We start from the raw sequence: 18,916 nt of genomic DNA, 5'->3' as shown, positions 1-18,916 counted from the left end.
TAAAATCCAAATTGATTCGGATCCGGATAGACCAGATATCCAGATCCGAATCGGATATCCGAATCTGAAGTTTTTGCTATCCGAGTAAACTCAAATATCCGAACCCAATATCCGGCCGGATTCAGATATCCGGATAGAAAACCGGAAGCGACCTAAAAATGGGTTAAAATGCTTCCAAAAGTCTCTTCAAATGGCAAAAACCCCTTTCGGAGGTCTCTCTCTCTCTCTCTCTCTCTCTCTCTCTCTCTCTCTCTCTTCGAAAGGGATTTTTGCCATTGAAGATGATTTTGGCTTCTGAATATATCTGAACTAACTATCCGCCCGTATTTCGAATGGGAAATCTGAGTTTGCTTGGATAGTCTATTCGGATTTAAAAAAATATCCGAATTGCTATTTAAAGTTCAGATAGTGTAAAAAGTTCGGATTATCTGGGTAGTTCGGATATCCAAAATCTTGCTGAGCACCACTGCTGGAGGTCCCTTTGCTCTGACTACCCATATTAGGGGCTACCTGATACTGGGAGTACCTCTGGTTACCTTTAGTGGGGAGAGCTTCTGGTTACCATTACTGGGAGTTGCCTCATTCTGGGGGGTACCCCTGGTTACCTAAAACTGGTGTGTGTGTTTTGGGGGAGGGGTGCACAAAGGTGCCTTGTAATTTATTTATTTTTATGGGGGGCTCCCAACCAAAATTTTTCTATGGGTCTCTAGCTACACGCCTAGATGCCCCATATAAGATTCACCCCTTGAAGTATAGATAATAGAGGTGTGGATGTTGTTTTTTGTCCAACCCTCCTGTTTATTTCGGGATAACATTGACCATTTATGTTCCCTCCATGGCGGTAGGAGGGCCCTCGTATGACAGATGTACATTCGTGTCCAGCAGAAGAGGAGACTATTACTGAGGCTTTATACTCTTTGCACAGTAAAGTGCTTCTTACTGGATTGATCTTGTCATGGTCCTCTGTAGATAGAAATCTTTATGGCGGACAGAATGGGAATCATGTGATGCCTTCCGCAGTGTTTACAGTTCAGTATCTCCTGTACATCAGCCCTGAAATCTCCTCAGCATATTCTCACGTTTCCTACTCATGTCATCTTTGTATTCATAAAACCGGTAAATGCTGTTTGCTGGACGACAGGAAATTTGGGGTCGCTCATTAATAGCGGGTATAAACAGCTGTAAGTCTTGTGCCCGCTATTTGTAGCCACGGTCTGTGTAGCAGGTGGCCCTGGCACCTACTAAATTCCCATTTATAGATGCTATTAACACTATAAACTTCCAGGGAAGTTCGGGTGCTACATAGATGCCCATGGGTGCCCATGCAGACATGGGCATCTATGTGGCACCCAAACTTCCCTGGATCCAGGAACGGCCACAAAGGCCTGTTCTTGGGCGGCTGCAGTCGGAGGGGGTGGGGCAACTATATATGAAAGAGGGGTTGCTAACATATAAAAATGGAAGGAAAAAATGGGAAGCAACACATGAAAAAGGGAAACTAGCTGTTCAAGAAAGAAAGGGGCTGCTTTAAATGGATAATACACATGGAATGGGAGGGCCTGCTGCACATGGAGCAGGAGGGGCAGCTGCACAAGAAAGAGGAGCCAAAACATAATTGGCATAGGGGCACAAAAATTATAAATCCGGCCTTGCTCGGGGCTGAACTCTCAATTAAAACCCTCGAAATCCCAGCGCAAAAATTAACTTTCCAAGTCGTGGATTTTGCTGCCCGGGGGAGGCAGAGCTTTGGGCTGTAGCTCTGCCTCCAGTCCAATCAATCTGCACTGATCGCCGCCGCTCCCCGGCACTCTCAGTGAAAGAAGACTGAGAGGGGCGGGGAGAGGCAGCGGTCAGCGCAGATTGACGTGAGTAGAGGCCAAGCTACTGCCCAAAGCTCTGCCTCTACCTGGAAGGAGCCTCAAATTTTCCCCCGGGGATTTGGGGGGTTTTAATTGAGAGTTCAGCTGCAGGGATGCGGCGTTTCAGGTATGGCATTAATTATTAAGACTGTTAAGTAAAAAATGGTTTTTTTGAGGCTTCAGACTGTCTTTGAAGAGAGATTGTAAAGACTTATATTATTATATTATGTTCTATATTATTCAGGATGCCCAATTTTGCATTAATTATCCTGGTTTCAGAATCAGAAAATACAGTACTTAACCTATATGTTGCTGTATATTAGTATGTAGCACTGCCCTACCAGTGATGTTTAGCCTAGGCTTTTTAGTTATGCAGAATTCTCCTCCCAGAGCATGCTGGGAGACCAGGTGTTATTCTACTGACTTCAGAACTGGCAGTAAGCAAAAATTCCGCAGTGATACACTTTTCCAGCAGTAAATTTTAGAATGTAAATCAGGAAAAGAAACATTGACTAAATAATTAATAAATAAATATTGTAAAATATAGGCAATTTTAATTATTTAGTTATAGTCAATACATTTCCTGTTTAAAGGGGCACTATGACGAAAAATTGTAAAATTTTTAATATGTGCAAACATAGAAAAATAAGAAGTACATTTTTTCCAGAGTAAAATGAGCCATACATTACTTTTCTCCTATGTTGCTGGTACTTACAATAATAGGTTCTGTTATCCCGGGCATACATGGTCGAATCCCGGCGTGTCCCCGCTCGTCCCCGCGGCTGCCCAGATCGATTCCCGCTCGTCCTTGCGGGCGCTTCCTTATCTTCCGCTCGATTCCCCGCTATTGTCCGCCCGCGGGGATCGAGCGGGGAATCGATTCCTTGCGGTGATCGAACATGTCGGAAATTATCAATCGAGCCATCGGCGACTCGATTGATAAGAAAAAATCTAACCGTGTATCTAACCGTGTATACCCAGCATAAACACGGTTCGTTTATGCGCCGATATCAAGCCAGCGGCTCGATGCCGGCGCGTCACCGCTCGTCCGCGCGTGTGCGTGGATCGATTCCCGCTCGTCCCGGGGATCGAGCGCGGTATCGATCTGCCACGGTGATCGGACAGGTTGGATCTTATCAATCGAGCCATCAGTGGCTCGATTGATAAGAACTATCTGACCGTGTATGCCCAGCATAAGACACCCTCTCAACAGATGCAGCTATTGTCTCCACCCCCACCCTTAGATTGTAAGCCTCTGGCAGGGCCCTCTTCCCTAGTGTTTCCAGCTTGATTATGCAGTCTTACTGTCAATCACCCCTCTTGTGGACTAGAACAGTCTCTGTTTTGACATATGACACTGTACTGTTATCAAATCACTTGCATGATCTTGTGTTGCTGTGAGTTTCCTGTATGTCCTACCTTGTATGTTAACCCATTTATCTATTGTGCAGCGCTGCGTAATATGTTGGCGCTTTATAAATGCAATAAATAATAGTAATAGTCCATCTCTTCATAGGAGATTCTCAGCAAGGCTTTCATTCTTTATAATGATATTCCCTAAAAATGATTTAAACAACGATGCTGGCCAGCTTCCCTGCTCGCTACACAATTTTTTGGGCAGTTGGACAGAGTAACTGCCATTCACTAAGCGCTTTTGAAAATAAATAAATCCCTGAGAATCCCCTATGAAGAGATGGACTAGTCCAAAACCTGTCGCTTCTGTCAGATTTCTACAGTACTACCTACTGTAAGTGACAGCAACATAGGAGAAAAGTAATTAATGGCTCATTTTACTCTGGAAAAAAACTTACTTCTTAGTTGCCTATGTTTGCACATATTTTACATTTTAAAATTTTTCGCCACAGTGCCCCTTTAAGGATGGTTAATGAGATTCTAATCATTCAGACATCATTCAGACTTGAGGCAAATTGCATGCTAATTTATGCAGTTTAGATATAGATTAATCAGGTAGGTCCTCTTTTAAGCTACATACATTTGCATAAGACTTGAACTGACTCAGAAATATTAGCATGTCCAATGACCATTGCTAATCATGACCGGTAAGAAGCAGTAAACCAGTTACATCAAAACTGCTGATGTTCATGCCCTTTTTTGGGTACATTTTTCAGAAATATTGCATGGTAGGGGACTGGCTTTAAAGTCAAGTATGTAATGGCAGCCCTTGTTTTCTTCTCAGTTCAGGTCTTGGGTCTCCAAAGCTGCCTTCTTCTCCCAAACTCCTTTAATACCGCCTGTGACAACTTTGATTGCTTCCCATATTAATATACATATTTCCTTTCAGTACCAGAGGAGTGACGTCATCTCATCCCTTTGTTCCAGGTTATGATGTTGCGGCGGCGTGACAAGGAGAAGGGCTGAAAAGAAGCCTCTAAGTGCGCATCTGGCTGATTTGCTGGGACCACATCTTCCTCCACCACTGCCATGAACAGCTCCCAGGTCTCCTCTGAGATTCATGAGATTGTCTCATCAGTCATCCGCAGTGTAAGTGTCCACCAGTGCCCTGAGTACATTGTTTCTCTCTGGGTCACTCTGGTCTTCAAACTGTAAGTACAGCTCATTTCAGAACCACTCCGATGCCTTCAGTTTCAACCCCTCCTGGTTTAGTTCTCCAGACTGTAAGTGCTGCCACTTCCCAGAGCAGACTATTTTTCCAAGTGTAACTACGGCCTCACCTTGGGAATTGGTGGGTTGTCCTGGAGCTCCCAGGAAAAGGCCAGGAGTCAATGGTGCAAATTGTAAAACGACACATTCAGAGGTCGTAGTAGTAGTTGGGTGTTATACTCGTGTTTTCAAGGTTGCTATAGTATGGCTGGCAACCACTATCAATGCATAAGGAAGGTTCCAGCTTCCATTCGGGTTGGGGTTTCCATACTCACGTTCCATGTTTCCACCACTGGTGGTCGTGCTCCAGCTGATTTGGCTCCTCGATGTAGGGAGTAAGTACAGGAGGATCTCAAACAGGGGAAGAAACTAAAATTACAACCTTCTAACTAAGTTGTACTGTGAAACAATTGGTGGGAGGAGGTACCCAGGACAATAAAATGCATTACAAATTCTAAAATAGACAAAAAGGTTGGCTTACTTCTCTAGGCGAATGAGCCAAACAAACACCGACTAATGGAAAATATTTTTTTATTGCCCAGTGGAAGACTACGCATTTTGCAGGTTGACCCTGCTTCTTCAGGTCAATAACAAGTTGTGCTAAACAGAGTCAGGAACAAGTGCCTCTGTCATCTCTGGGTTTTTTGAAGTCCAGACTTTAAGTATTTTACCTTTCTAGTTCGCATTAGATTTTCAAAGCTTTGTAACATACCTTGCTGAGTTAATATGATGTCCTAAGTGTAAGTATCAGCTCTTATTGGGTTACTCATACATTTTGAATATGTCAACCGTTCTGGGTCACTGTGATGTCCAGACTCTAACCATTACCTCCTCCTTGATCACACCTTACTGAATCATCTGGCAGAACTGTTGGTGGTATGGAAATAACTGTTAGACTTCTAATATAAGGACTGGGAATCACTTGAGCTTCAGAATGTGCTGGGAGGCCATGATGGCTCAAGGTTTGGTGGGATGTCTCTGTGTAGCAGGAACTGTAGAGGGTGCTACTCTAATGCTTATAGCTAGACAATACCTTGAATAGTTGGTCAAATCCATTCTGTGGAACTGGGTGTGAGGGAAAGACTTTGTAGAACCCAAGTTTGTTGAGGGTGTTGGAAGATGATTCTGTGGAACCCAGAAGATCGTGGAACCCGGAGGTGATGTGGGTCTTGGAAGATGATCTTTTAGAGCCTGTATGTGATAATTCCTTGGAAGACTCTGCGGAATCGGGTCTGACAAGAACTAGGAATACTTTTCAGAACCTTTGTGTTTTGATGAGCTTGGAAGATGATTGCTTGGAACCTGAATATGATGCCTGGAGACTCTATGGAATATGGTGTCTTGGGGACTAGGAAAGACTCTATGGCATCTGGTGTCTTGAGGAATAGGAAAACCCTGTACAACCTAGGTAGCGTGAGGACTTGAAAATCCTTTAATACCTTGGTGTGGTGTGGAGGACACACGGGACATTCCTCTTTCTTTCAATTTCTGTTGAGAGAAAGCCAAGAATGACGCTGGAACATGTCCTGCAGTGGTACATTCTTGTTGCTGTTGGCAGAACAAACAAGCTTTATACAACAATTACCCAGGGAGATGATTTTGTGATAAGGTTGGTAAGCCTGGAGGGACAGAGCGTTACGGGCTTCAGACACCTCTCATATGTACAATCGTACGGGTGAATGGACAGCCACAGGCAGACACGGGTTGGTGGTGTGGCTGTGCAGGTGAGACAGCAAAGAAATGTCTATTTCAGCGCATTTCCTCATATCTGGAGGCACAAATCTAACTCTGGGTTTTAGTTACGGAGGTTGTAGAACGATGAAGAACAAAAGTGGTTAGGGGAGCATGCCTGGGTTTTTAAAATTTGTCTGCTTTCAGGTGAGTCCTTTTAGACCATAGTGAAGACTGCCGAACTTTTGCCTGAGCAGTTGTGCAAGTCATATGCAGCACCAGCATTCTGATATGGCCAGGAGGAGGGCTGCAAACCTTTCACCCCTAATAGCAGGGGATTCCGGAATATGTTAAATATTAATATTTATAAAGCGCCTACATATTCCATGGCCCTGTACAGAGTAAGAAACAAACATCTGGTACATAATAATACAGACAATAGTATAGGCAAAATACAGACATTGATACATACTGTAATAGAGAATTGGTAGACATAGTAATTCCAGTGACAAATGCAACTTGATGAACAAAATGTATAGAAAATCCCAAGACAATAAGTCTATTACCAGCATAGCACCAATGAAAATCTAATCTAAGGCTGGTTTCACACTGTAATTTGGCATCCAGGGGTCCCCAGTGCAGTCGCAACCTCTGCATCCCTTATTGCTACGCCACTGAGCATATGCTTGTCTGAAAAACTGTGTTTTGAGGGAGTGCTTAAATATTTCAAAGGTTGGAGAGTGAAGTATCTGTTTTGGAAGAAGATTCCAGAGTAGGGGTCAGGCCCTTAACCTCCTTGGCGGTTCGGGGTAAGCCGCGCAGGAGGTTTTCTCCGGCCCTGCTGGGCCGATTTGTTTAATTTCTTTTTTTGCTGCACGCAGCTAGCACTTTGCTAGCTGCGTCAGCACACCGATCGCCGCCGCCCCTCGCACGATCGCCGATATCCGTCGCGCCGCGAGCCCCCCCCAGACCCCGTGCGCTGCCTGGCCAATCAGTGCCAGGCAGCGCTGAGGGGTTGTTCGGGACTCCCAATGACGTCCCGACGTCGGTGACGTCATCCCGCCCCGTCGCCATGGCGAGGGGGGAAGCCCTCCAGGAAATCCCGTTCTTTGAACGGGATTTCCTGATCAGAGATCGCCGAAGGCGATCGAAACGGGCGGGGGGATGTCGCTGAGCAGTGGCTATCATGTAGCAAGCCCTGGGCTCGCTACATAATTTAAAAAAAATAAAAATTAAAAAAAAACTGCTGCGCTCCCTCCTGGCGGAATTTTTTATACCGCCAGGAGGGTTAAGAAACCTTGTATATATCAATGCGAGGAAGTGATTCTAGAAGAGGACAAAAGAAGCTCATCATAGATTGTGGTTGGGTTGGTATCTGGAAACTAGTGAGGAGATGTACAGGGGGAGAGATTGTGGAGAGCTTTGTAGGTTAGGGTTCAGAGTTTGAAATGGTTCCTCTTGTTAATTGGCAGCCAGTGAAGAGCTTGACGGAGAGGAGCAGCAGAGGAAGAGAGAGAAGAGAGATGAATGAGTCGAGCAGCCGAGTTCAGTGCACAAATTTTCCCTACTATAGGTCTCAATTCACTAAGCAGTTTAGACTAGTCTACAGATGGTTTTTAGTCTACTGGTGGTTTGGTGTAATGTTTTAGATCTGTTTTTAGACCTGGTCTAACATTCAGTAATTGCACAATTCACAAAGGCAAACAACGAGTAACCACGCCCACTTTTTCTGACAGATTAGACCAGCTGATTTCTGTAGGTAAAGTAATTCTGTGAGGTATTTTAGATGTGAGGATGGAACCTTTTGAATTAATTATGCAGGAGTTTAATTGTATGCAGATGAGAGTTCATCAAAGGAGAAGGATGTCAGTCATAGCTACTTGTTTGTGAATTTAATCTTTTGATCATTAGTACCCACCTACTTACCAAATGGTTTAGACCAGGTCTAAAACATTCAGTAATAGCGAATTCCCCTTTGATGCAACTGACCAAACCATCAGTAGACTAAAAACCATCAGTAGACTAGTCTAAACTGCTTAGTGAATTGAGGCCATATTTCAGTGTTCACAGTTAATCTTTATCAGTGTTCACAGTTAATATTGAATACTGTTTTCCCACTGCATGTAATATGTTTCAAAATATTACCAAAAATAGTGTTTCTGGTACTGAAAGAAACTGTGTAATACTGGAGTGAGATAAACTGATTTTTAACATCTTCAGTTATCTTAAGACTGATTCACTGCTTCGGCATGAGGAAGCCCTTTGCCTACTTCCATAAAAATATAGAGCTGATATGTTGTTCAAGACTAAAATGTAAAAATAAAATGGGATGAAACCGTCAGCTGCACCTTGTTACATCTCTGCTATCCATAGTGACAGCACTGCTTTCCTCTGGGTCATTCTCACGGTCAAAGTGCAAATAACAACCCTTCCTGGGTCATTGCTTGTGTAGTCATATGTGGCCAATCAGCAGCAATGAGGAATGTTTGTCACTTTGCAGGAAAAGGGGCTGCAGTGTGAGCCTAGTAAATATATCACCTCTCCACTGTACCTCCCCTCCCCCTGCAAGGCTTGCTGGGGTCACAGAATCCTCTGGTGCTGCACATATTAGTGTAATGTCCTACTATATTATTATTATTATTATTATATATTTATATAGCACTGACGTCTTCAGCAGCACTTTACAGAGTATATAGTCATGTCACTAAATGTCCTCAGGGGAGTTCACAGTCAAATCCTACCATAGACCATAGTCATAGTCTAGTGTTCTACCATATTATTATTATGTATTTATATAGCCCTGACATCTTCTGCAGCACATTACAGAGCACATAGTCATGTCACTGACTGTCCTCAGAGGAGCTCAAAATCTAATCCTACCATAGTCATAGTCTAATGTCCTATATTTATATAGCGCTGACATCTTCTGCAGCACTTTACAGAGTACATAGTCATGTCACTGACTGTCCTCAGAGGAGCTCACACTCTAATCCTACCATAGTCATAGTCTAATGTCCTAGCATATTATTATTATGTATTTATATAGCAATGACATCCTCTGCAGCACTTTACATAGCACATAGTCATGTCACTGACTGTCCTCAGAGGAGCTCACACTCTAATCCTACCATAGTCATAGTCTAATGTCCTAGCATATTATTATGTATTTATATAGCAATGACATCTTCTGCAGCACTTTACAGAGCACATAGTCATGTCACTGACTGTCCTCAGAGGTACAGTACCTTTCCTCCTACTTTTTGGTAATTTTTGTAATTGTAAAGTACTGCAAAGTTAGGCCAGGGTCACACTTATTTGAATTGCATGCGTTTAAGAAACATGAAAAAATGCATATAATGATAATGATAGAAGTCTTCAACCACTTGAGGACCCACCCTTTACCCCGCCCCTTAAGGACCAGCGCTGTCTTAGCTGATCTGTGCTGGGTGGGCTCTGCAGCCCCCAGCACAGATCAGCGTGCAGGCAGAGCGACCAGATCGCCCCCCTTTTTTCCCCACTAGGGGGATGATGTGCTGGGGGGGTCTGATCGCTCCTGCCTGCCGGGTGTTGCGGGGGGGGGGGCACCTCAAAGCCCCCTTCCGCGGCGAAATCCTCCCCCTCCCTCTCCTACCTGGCCCCCCCTGGAGATCCGGGCTGCACAGGACGCTATCCGTCCTGTGCAGCCAGTGACAGGACGTCCCCTGTCACATGGCGGCGATCCCCGGCCGCTGATTGGCCGGGGATCGCCGATCTGCCTTACGGCGCTGCTGCGCAGCAGCGCCGTACAATGTAAACAAAGCGGATTATTTCCGCTTGTGTTTACATTTAGCCTGCGAGCCGCCATCGGCGGCCCGCAGGCTATTCACGGAGCCCCCCGCCTTGAATTGACAGGAAGCAGCCGCTCGCACGAGCGGCTGCTTCCTGATTAATCAGCCTGCAGCTGGCGACGCAGAACTGCGTCGCTGGTCCTGCAGCTGCCACTTTGCCGACGCACGGTATAAGCGTGCGGTCGGCAAGTGGTTATTGCGTTTTATGCATTTTTAAACTGCTCAACAAGTTCATTCTTTCTGTATACTGTATGCAGAACGCGTATGTTCTGCATGCAATACTTTCTTATGGTGAAAAAACACTTGCGTTTTGCATGCGTTTTTGATGCTTTTTTTGCCCAAAAAAGGTAAAAACTAATTTGAAAATTATTTATTTTTACTTGTTAAATATGAATATTAATGGAGTAAGTTTTCTGCATCCAGACCAGAATCCGCGTGTAGTGGAAACAGGCCTTAAAGGGATACTGTAGGGGGGTCGGGGGAAAATGAGTTGAAGTTACCCGAGGCTTCTAATGGTCCCCCGCAGACATCCTGTGCCCGCGCAGCCACTCACCGATGCTCCGGCCCCGCCTCCAGTTCACTTCTGGAATTTCTGACTTTAAAGTCAGAAAACCACTGCGCCTGCATTGCCGTGTCCTCGCTCCCGCTGATGTCACCAGGAGTGTATTGCACAAGTCCAGCATGGTCTTTGGTCTGCGCAGTATGCTCCTGGTGCCATCAGCGGGAGCGAGAACACGGCAATGCAGACGGAGTGGTTTTCTGACTTTAAAGTCAGAAATTCCAGAAGTGAACTGGAGGCGGGGCCGGAGCATCGGTGAGTGGCTGCGCGGGCACAGGATGTCTGCGGGGGACCATTAGAAGCCCCGGGTAACTTCAACTCATTTTCCCCCGACCCCCCCTACAGTATCCCTTTAAAGATTTATTCTAAATATATGATGAAAAATTATCTCCTAGGAGAAAACTAGGAAGAAAAAGTGAATTGCATATGGGCCAATAGGTTTTCTGCATACCAGTTGCGTTTTTACCACCAAAAACAAAAATGCACATGGGCTCATATGCAATTCACATTTTCTCCTGAGTTTTCTCACGGGTGATAAAAACGCATTTAACAAATTTGGGGTGGTAAAAATTTTTAAATATTTTTGGGATCAAGAAAAAAACTATTGATTCTTCGGAATTCTTTTTGAGTGTATGTGTTAAATTTACAAAAATGTTGTTCTTAGAATCACTTTTTTTATGTATTTTTGAAAAAAATTCATCATCACAATCATTCATCATTAGGTTAAGAAGAAAGAGGATTGGATTTCTCTAGTAACAAAAATAAATAAATAATATTGAATTGGGTATGCCACCTTTAGTACACTCCCAAATTTACACAGACGCTGATATAATGTGTGGATGTTTGGAGTAAAAACATGAAAGATGTGCAGAAAATGTATTTGGGGGGAAAAACTTTCCCATTTTTGCACAGTGAGCTCCCAGTCTAAGGAAAAGGGTCACACTTATTAGAATCGCTTGCATTTTTCAACAGTGAGGAAAATCGCATGCAGAATCGCACATAATGTTACTCAATGGGCCGCACAAAAAACCCAGTGATGTGAGTTTTTGGGTGAATTTTTTGGTGCAGGAAAAAAATGCTCAGCAAGTTCATTCTTTCTGCATGTATTGGTAGGTGAACAGAGGCGCCAGAAGGATAAAAGTACATCAAATTTTTAAAAAATTGCTGGGAGGAAGTGGTGGACTCGCCTCCGTTAAAGCAGACACCAAGGACTGTAAATATATAGATATACACATTTATTGAAAATACCCCAAAGATGCAACGCGTTTCGCGGGCACAGCCCACTTCTTCAGGCAATAAGCAGGGGATAAACAACAGCAATTCAGTTATAGCAAGCAGAGCACCTCTGTTCACCAACCAATATATTTGAGTCCACCCCAGGTGGAGGGGTGATCTACCCCCTTTCTTCCTATATACAGAGAGCGACTTCTTAATCCTGAGTGAGGACAGGTCTAATCTCCTCACCTGCCTAATGAGTGGTTACCTAGGTGGTAACCCGTGTTTGTGAGTATTACCATCTCACTGTTTCATTTATCCAACCAATTTTGACATACTACACCATATTGGGCTCTCGATTTCTCTTCAACTTTATTCTTTCTGCATGGGTTGTGAGAAATGCATGGGTTTCCAACACAATGCCTTCTATGGGAAATGAAAAACTCATGTGATTGACATGAGGTTTTGATGAGTTTAAAAAAAAAAAATGGGGGGGGGGGATTATTTGAAAATGTTTTTTTTGTTTTTTTTTTTCACTTCACTTATATGAATATTCATTAAAAACACATAACAGAAACACAGGAAAAAACTCACATAAAACGCACCCGAAAAAAACACAAAGGCCTCTATTCATAAAGCATTCCAGCATGCGGTAATGCTCAAAACAGCTGACTTTCCCGACCATTTAGCAAAGTGTCCATTCATAAAAGCTGTTTCCTCATAAAAAGCTACAATTCCTCAGCAGTGCGGGAAATTACCGGAGATTATCACAACACATGCCACTGAAAGTTAATTCATAAAGATTAGAGCAGGCGGAATGTGAGCGGAGAAACCTGGCTGTTTAGAAAAGGAGATAAGCCAGCAGATAACAGGCAAGCTAATGTGCACAGACCTCCCAGGCAGCTGCAGTGAGAGCAGAACAAATACTGCATCCCAGAATACCAAGGCTGTGTTTTTTAACCCCTTGGGTACCTGTTTTCAGATAAATTTCACATCAGAAAGCCTGCATGTGTAACATTTCTTGAAGTTCTTCTAAGCTGCAGCAATTAAATAGATTGTTTAGAAAGACTAATAGACAGATTCAGCGCAGATTCAGGGCAAGGTGAGGCAATTTAAAAAAAAAGCGCATGTAAAGGGATGCTGGGGCTGCCTCCTTTATAGTAACTCTGTGGCCTAGTGCACACCAGAGCGTTTCGGCTGCAGTTTGCGATCGGCTTGCGGGAGCGGATCCGCTTGGGTAATGTATTTCAATGGGCTGGTGCACACCAGAGCGGGAGGCGTTTTGCAGAAACGCATACTCCCGGGCTGCTGCAGATTTTGGATTGCGGATGCGTTTCTGCCTCAATGTTAAGTATAGGAAAACCGCAAACCGCTCTGAAAAACGGCACTTCAGAGCGGTTTGCCAGGCGTTTTTTGTTACAGTAGCTGTTCAGTAACAGCTTTACTGTAACAATACATGAAATCTACTATACCAAAACCGCTACACAAAACCGCAAAACGCTAGCTGAAACGGTGCAGAAAAATAAGAAAAAGCGTTTCAAAATCTGCTAGCATTTTGCGGATCTGCTAGCGGTTTTTGGTGTGCACTAGGCCTACCTCTGTACAGAGAAAATGTATCAACTCAGCTAGCACCGCTAGTTTAGTGCGGGAATTCCCCGACCTATTATCTCAAGTGTAAACTTTTTTATGAATTAGCACACAAAAGTCTAAAATACCGATGCAGTGTTTTCCCTCCAAGATTTTTTTTCCCTGCAAATGTTTTATGAATAGAGCCCATTGCAGGAAAACTCATGGCAGAAAACGGATGGTTTTCTGCATGGACAAGTGTGACCCTCAGACAAGTGTAAAATCTGAGAGCAGAGCCTCTCGCCCAATCAAATGGAGTTGAATGAGTTACAGTGAATAGAGTATTCACCTGGCTGGAATCACAATAAAGGGTGTATTATTGACAATGTATAAATAACTAGGCATACGCGTGTGAGAGCTATTTACAGTTAGTCTATGATATATTTGCTTACCTGTCTGCTGGAGGGTCATTGCAGGTCCCGATATTTAGTCACCAGGGAGTGTGACATTTGTGTCCTTATCTTCAATGTTGCGGCTGGATATTGCTTTATCTATATTCACTATAGCCATTTGATGATGTTTCTTAATGAATAAACTAATAAAGATTTGCTAATTTTCAATTTTAAATACACTCTTATTGTACTGATTCCTGCCAAGTGGATAGTGTATACAGCACACCTTATTTAAACTGCATTTAATAAGGTAACAGACCTTCCCCTGGGTTCAAAGTCATTGGTGGGCTTTCCATACCCAGGCGAGTGCAGTTAGCCCTCCTTAACCACCCTGGCATTCTATTGATTCCGCCAGGGTGGCAGCGCAGCAGTATGTTTTGCATTTTTTTTAAACCATGTAGCTAGCCTAGCGCTAGCTACATGATTCCCCCCTCCGTGCGGCATCCCTCCCACCCCCCTGATCGCTGCCCGCGATCAAGCCCATCCGGAAATCCCGTTATGAACGGGATTTCCTTTAGGGCTTCCCCCGTCGCGACGAACGGAATGACGTCATCAACGTTGTGACGTCACAAGGAGTCCCGATTCACCCCTCAGCGCTGCCTGGCACTGATTGGCCAGGCTGCGCACGAGGTCTCGGGGGGGGGGGGCTGTTATGCGGTAGGTAGCTGCGCATCGGCGGCGAGCAGCGGCGATCGCGTACAACACGCAGCTAGAAAAGTGCCAGCTGCGTGTTTTAAAAAAAAATTTGTGCAAAACGGCCCAGTAGGGCCAGAGCGGTGCAAAGCGGTGGTCATGGACGAGCTGAGCTCGTCCATATCGCCAAGAAGGTTAAAGGACAATTGAAATCTAATCCTTTACAAAACTACTGTTGCTGCAAATAACAAGAGCATAACATATAAAACTCAACCTCTTCTTGATACTTCAAGCAAAAAAGAAACAAAATGGGCACCGAAACAAAATGAGGCCGATATAAGTCTAAACATTAAACACTGTTGGGAATTGAGGGCCAGATGGAAATGAAATAATATTTACAGTGGAATGTTACCAATATTTTACTACAACTAAACGCCTAACCTTAAAAACCCACTTCCTGGCAGCTAACCCTAAAACTCCCCTCCTTGATTCCTAGCCCGAAAACCCCAGATCAGTTCATTTCGGCACGTGGCTCTGAGAGCCGAGCGCCGAAACTGGGCGCTGCCATAGCAGCAATGCTATGATGCGTGCCCCGCGTAGCGGTAATTTGGGGGTCTGGCGGCTGCCAGACCCCGAATTACATCTCCCTCCGAGTTGCAACAACTCAGAGGGGGAATAGTATTTAACGCCACCTCGGAGTTTAGCAGCAGCGGGAAGAGCCGTAATTCGTCTCTCCTCGAACTGAGCGGCGCCAAAATAATATGCACCCCTAAAACTCCCCTTCTTGATGCCTAACCCTTAAACCCCCCTTCCTGACGCCTAACCCTAAAACCCCCTTTCCTGACGCCTTACACTAAACCCTCATTCTTGATGCCTAACCCTAAAATCACCCTTCCTGAGCCTAACTCTAAAACCCTCCCTTCCTGACACTTTACCCCAAATCCCCCCTTCTTGACGCCTAACCTTAAATCCATTCTTCTTGATGCCTAACCCTAAAACTCCCCTTCTTGATGCCTAAACCTAAAAGCCCCTACCTGACTCCTAACCCTAAAACCCCCCTTCCTGACGCCTAACCCCCCCCCCCCCCCCCCCGTCCTGATGCCTAACCCTAAACTCCCCCTTCCTGACGTCTAACTCTAAAACCCTCCCTTCCTGACCCCTAAACCCAAATCCCCCCGTCCTGATGCCTAACCCTAAACCCCCATTCTTGATGCCTAACCCTAAAATCCTGCTTCCTGACGCTTAACCCTAAAATCGCGTGCATCAAAAATTAAAAAATTGTTAAGTAAAAAAGACCAAAAAATCTATATAACATTATAATTAAGTTTGAAAGCAATAATTTTCCCCCAAAAAATTGTTAAATACTAAAGGCCAAAAATTGAAATAACTATAATGTTCTAATTTTCAAAATGATAAAAGCTTCAAAATCTATAATGTTCTTATTTTATCAAAACAAAGATACTTTTAAAAAAAAACTATATCGTTCTAATTTTCAAAAACATATTTATCAGGCACCCAAATTTCTGCTTTCAGCGCCCAATAGCCGATATTTGCATTAGTGTCGTGGCTGCGCCCAAATCGTCCAATAGTCACCCAATAATGCCCAAATTTCCTGCTTCCATAAAAACAGTAAACTAAAGGGTACAGCAGGGAAACAACAAAGAAAACGAACAAGAAAACAATGAATGTACTCTCTAGTATGTGTTTCCCGTATAAAAAATAAGCTGCACCAGATATTCAGGTAGATTAAAAGAATGGACAAGACAAGCAGAAAGTGGCGCCTCAAACAAACTGTGCTAATTTGTAAAGTTTAATCGCTTATGGACAGCTGTGAAAAAACAACTAAAAAAACAGCATAAAATCCATTAAAAACATCACATTAGTCACAGCCTGCCAAATACGTAACATACTGACGTAACAAGAAAACTCGCTATGTAGGGTTATACAGGGCCGGTTCTAGACTTTTTGCTGCCTAAAGCAAACATTGTGAGGATGCCCCCCCCCATCTTGCCCACGCACATTTGAAATGCAATAATTACCCCACATATGACAGACAGCAATTACCCCACATATAAACTGCAACAATTGCCCCAACGTGTCATCACTGATGTCATTGGGCATTATAGATACAAAAAAATAAACATGCTGTGTATTATCCTCCCTACCAAAGTGCAGTCACCGCACCTGGCCATCATTGGTGTTCAGTGGGCAAGTGTGCCTGTTCCTCATTATGCAGTGCAGTCACCGCACCTGGCCATCATTGGTGTTCAGTGGGCAAGTGTGCCTGTTCCTCATTATGCAGTGCAGTCACCGCACCTGGCCATCATTGGTGTTCAGTGGGCAAGTGTGCCTGTTCCTCATCATGCAGTGCAGTCACCACACCTGGCCATCATTGGTGTTCAGTGGGCAAGTGTGCCTGTTCCTCATCATGCAGTGCAGTCACCGCACCTGGCCATCATTGGTGTTCAGTGGGCAAGTGTGCCTGTTCCTCATCATGCAGTGCAGTCACCACACCTGGCCATCATTGGTGTTCAGTGGGCAAGTGTGCCTGTTCCTCATCATTACTGCTCAGTGTGTTTGGGAGATGGAGGAGAGTGACTCAAAGTTACAGAAAGTCAGAAACAGTGACTGTTTCAACACTTATGCAAACTTCATGCAGATCCCTGTTTTAAATATCCCAGGATGTTTACACATACACAGCAGTTTAGTAACCAAAGCTTCTAATAGAATCAATTAACACAAGAAAGCAAATAGTTCAATTAGGTTGAGAACAATTTTTCTTTGAACTGATTGAGCCATGAAGCCCTGCAATATCTACATGTATCTGACTACTAATCAGTGCTGATCTATATCCCCCTGCCCTGTACTTGTTTTTAAGATTTTGTTTAAATAAATCATATGAACAACTTCTGATAGTTCCTGGTGTTTATATTTATGAAGGTGCCCATACATTTGTCGATATTTCCTGCCGATTCCAGGCAGATCCGATCACTGTGATCTCAGATATGAGTAGAAAGAAAAATTAAATAAAAATTACAGAACACAGTGGCCTCAATTCACTAAGATCATGCTGGAGATAATAAGGCAAGAGAAAACTTACCTCCACACAGTGAGAGAGTTATCTTATCTCTTCATTCCTTATGTTACCGCCTCTGTAGTTAACTTACCTCCTCTGTAGTTAATTTACCTCCTCTGTAGTTAATTTACCTCCTCTATAGTTATTTTCACATGCAGCTAATTAACAGCCAGTCTTTAACTCTGGAGTTATTTTAAGGATTGGAGAGTTAATTTTAAGACAGAAGAGTTAACTTTAGGTTTGCCTGAGGTAAAATGTTTCCTGAATACTACATGCCTTATCACCATGGTAACCGCTCTAGAAGAGTTATTAAAGACAGGAGATAAGTTTAGTGAATTGAGGCCAATGAGTTTTACAATAGCAATATGTCATTAGTGTATTAATCTCATAAAATAATGTGTTACACCACAATTCAAGCAATTAACAAATCAGGAGACCGCAGAAAGACAAGTATGAAGAAATTAGTCACACAAATAATTGCTTTTCATTCGCTCATGTCCATCAGCACAAAAAACAACAACCAGAGAAAAGAGCATAAAATCAATTCAAAACATGGTGTTAGTCTCAGCCCTGCCAAATTTTCAGAGTATTGACATAGTGAGTAAACTCAGCGCTGATGGAACTGTGGATGATTAAGCCAAGACCGAGTTCAGGGATGACTGCTCATCCCGCATAAGCAAGTGAGTAACAGGGATATTGCAAGACAACAGAGGGGGGTGGATACCTTCCTCAGTTCTGTCAGCTGTTTCATCGCTGCTACAGAGTGGCTTCTGCAGATCAGAGGAGTGAAGATTTCTAGACATTGTATAAGGACAAGTAATCTACATACAACAGCCAGCCGTCTAGATAATGGACATTACAGCAATGTCCCCGGTATTCAGCACCAGCAGGGATTGCCTAATGCTGGATACATTTGCTTGAGCAACCGGCTGAAAAAGCTGAAACCTTCCCACTGAAATATTTACCTCCTGTAACGTCTTGCAGCCTTCCCGTAGCTCCTAGCGGCTTTCCGGCATCCTCCATGCGTGTCACCTGACCTGCCTCTGGTCACGTGACACTCCAGGAACCGCGCATGGACGCCGGAAGCCACTAGGAGCTACAGGGAGTCTGCAAGATGTTGCTGGAGGCTCAGTGAGTATTTTAATACCTGCAAATACCCCCGAGTTCTGGTATCCCAGTTGTCTCCTGAAAACCTCCTTGTGTCCCAGAGACAGACAAAGGGGGCACCACTAGACACCAGGAACCCATACAGGGGAGGTAGAGACGTGCCACATGTAAAATTGGGGTGTGGCATACCTCCCAACTTTTTGAAATAAGAAAGAGGGACAGTTAAGCCACGCCCCTGCCACACCCTAATCATGCCTTGGGCACTCGCCTAGTCACACATACCATAAAGATTTCATAAGAAAAATATGTTGTTTTTTTAATTACCACCA

General features: G+C 43.9%; 1 protein-coding gene across 2 annotated transcripts in view; it reads left to right on the top strand.

Moving 5' to 3' along the window:
- Positions 1–18,916, top strand: part of SLC4A2 (solute carrier family 4 member 2) — a 134,556-nt gene that overhangs the window by 42,949 nt on the left and 72,691 nt on the right. For both annotated transcript variants that reach the window (XM_068235249.1, XM_068235250.1), the window contains exon 2: positions 4,200–4,361. In XM_068235249.1, the coding sequence (XP_068091350.1) occupies positions 4,302–4,361 (60 nt within the window). In that variant the 5' untranslated portion in view covers positions 4,200–4,301. The remainder of the gene's footprint in view (positions 1–4,199; positions 4,362–18,916) is intronic.

The sequence above is a fragment of the Hyperolius riggenbachi genome, chromosome 5 (genome assembly GCF_040937935.1).
Source record: "Hyperolius riggenbachi isolate aHypRig1 chromosome 5, aHypRig1.pri, whole genome shotgun sequence".
Taxonomy (NCBI): Eukaryota; Metazoa; Chordata; class Amphibia; order Anura; family Hyperoliidae; genus Hyperolius; species Hyperolius riggenbachi.
The sequence above is the reverse complement of the archived record's forward strand: the minus strand, read 5'-3'. Positions and strand labels throughout refer to the sequence as shown.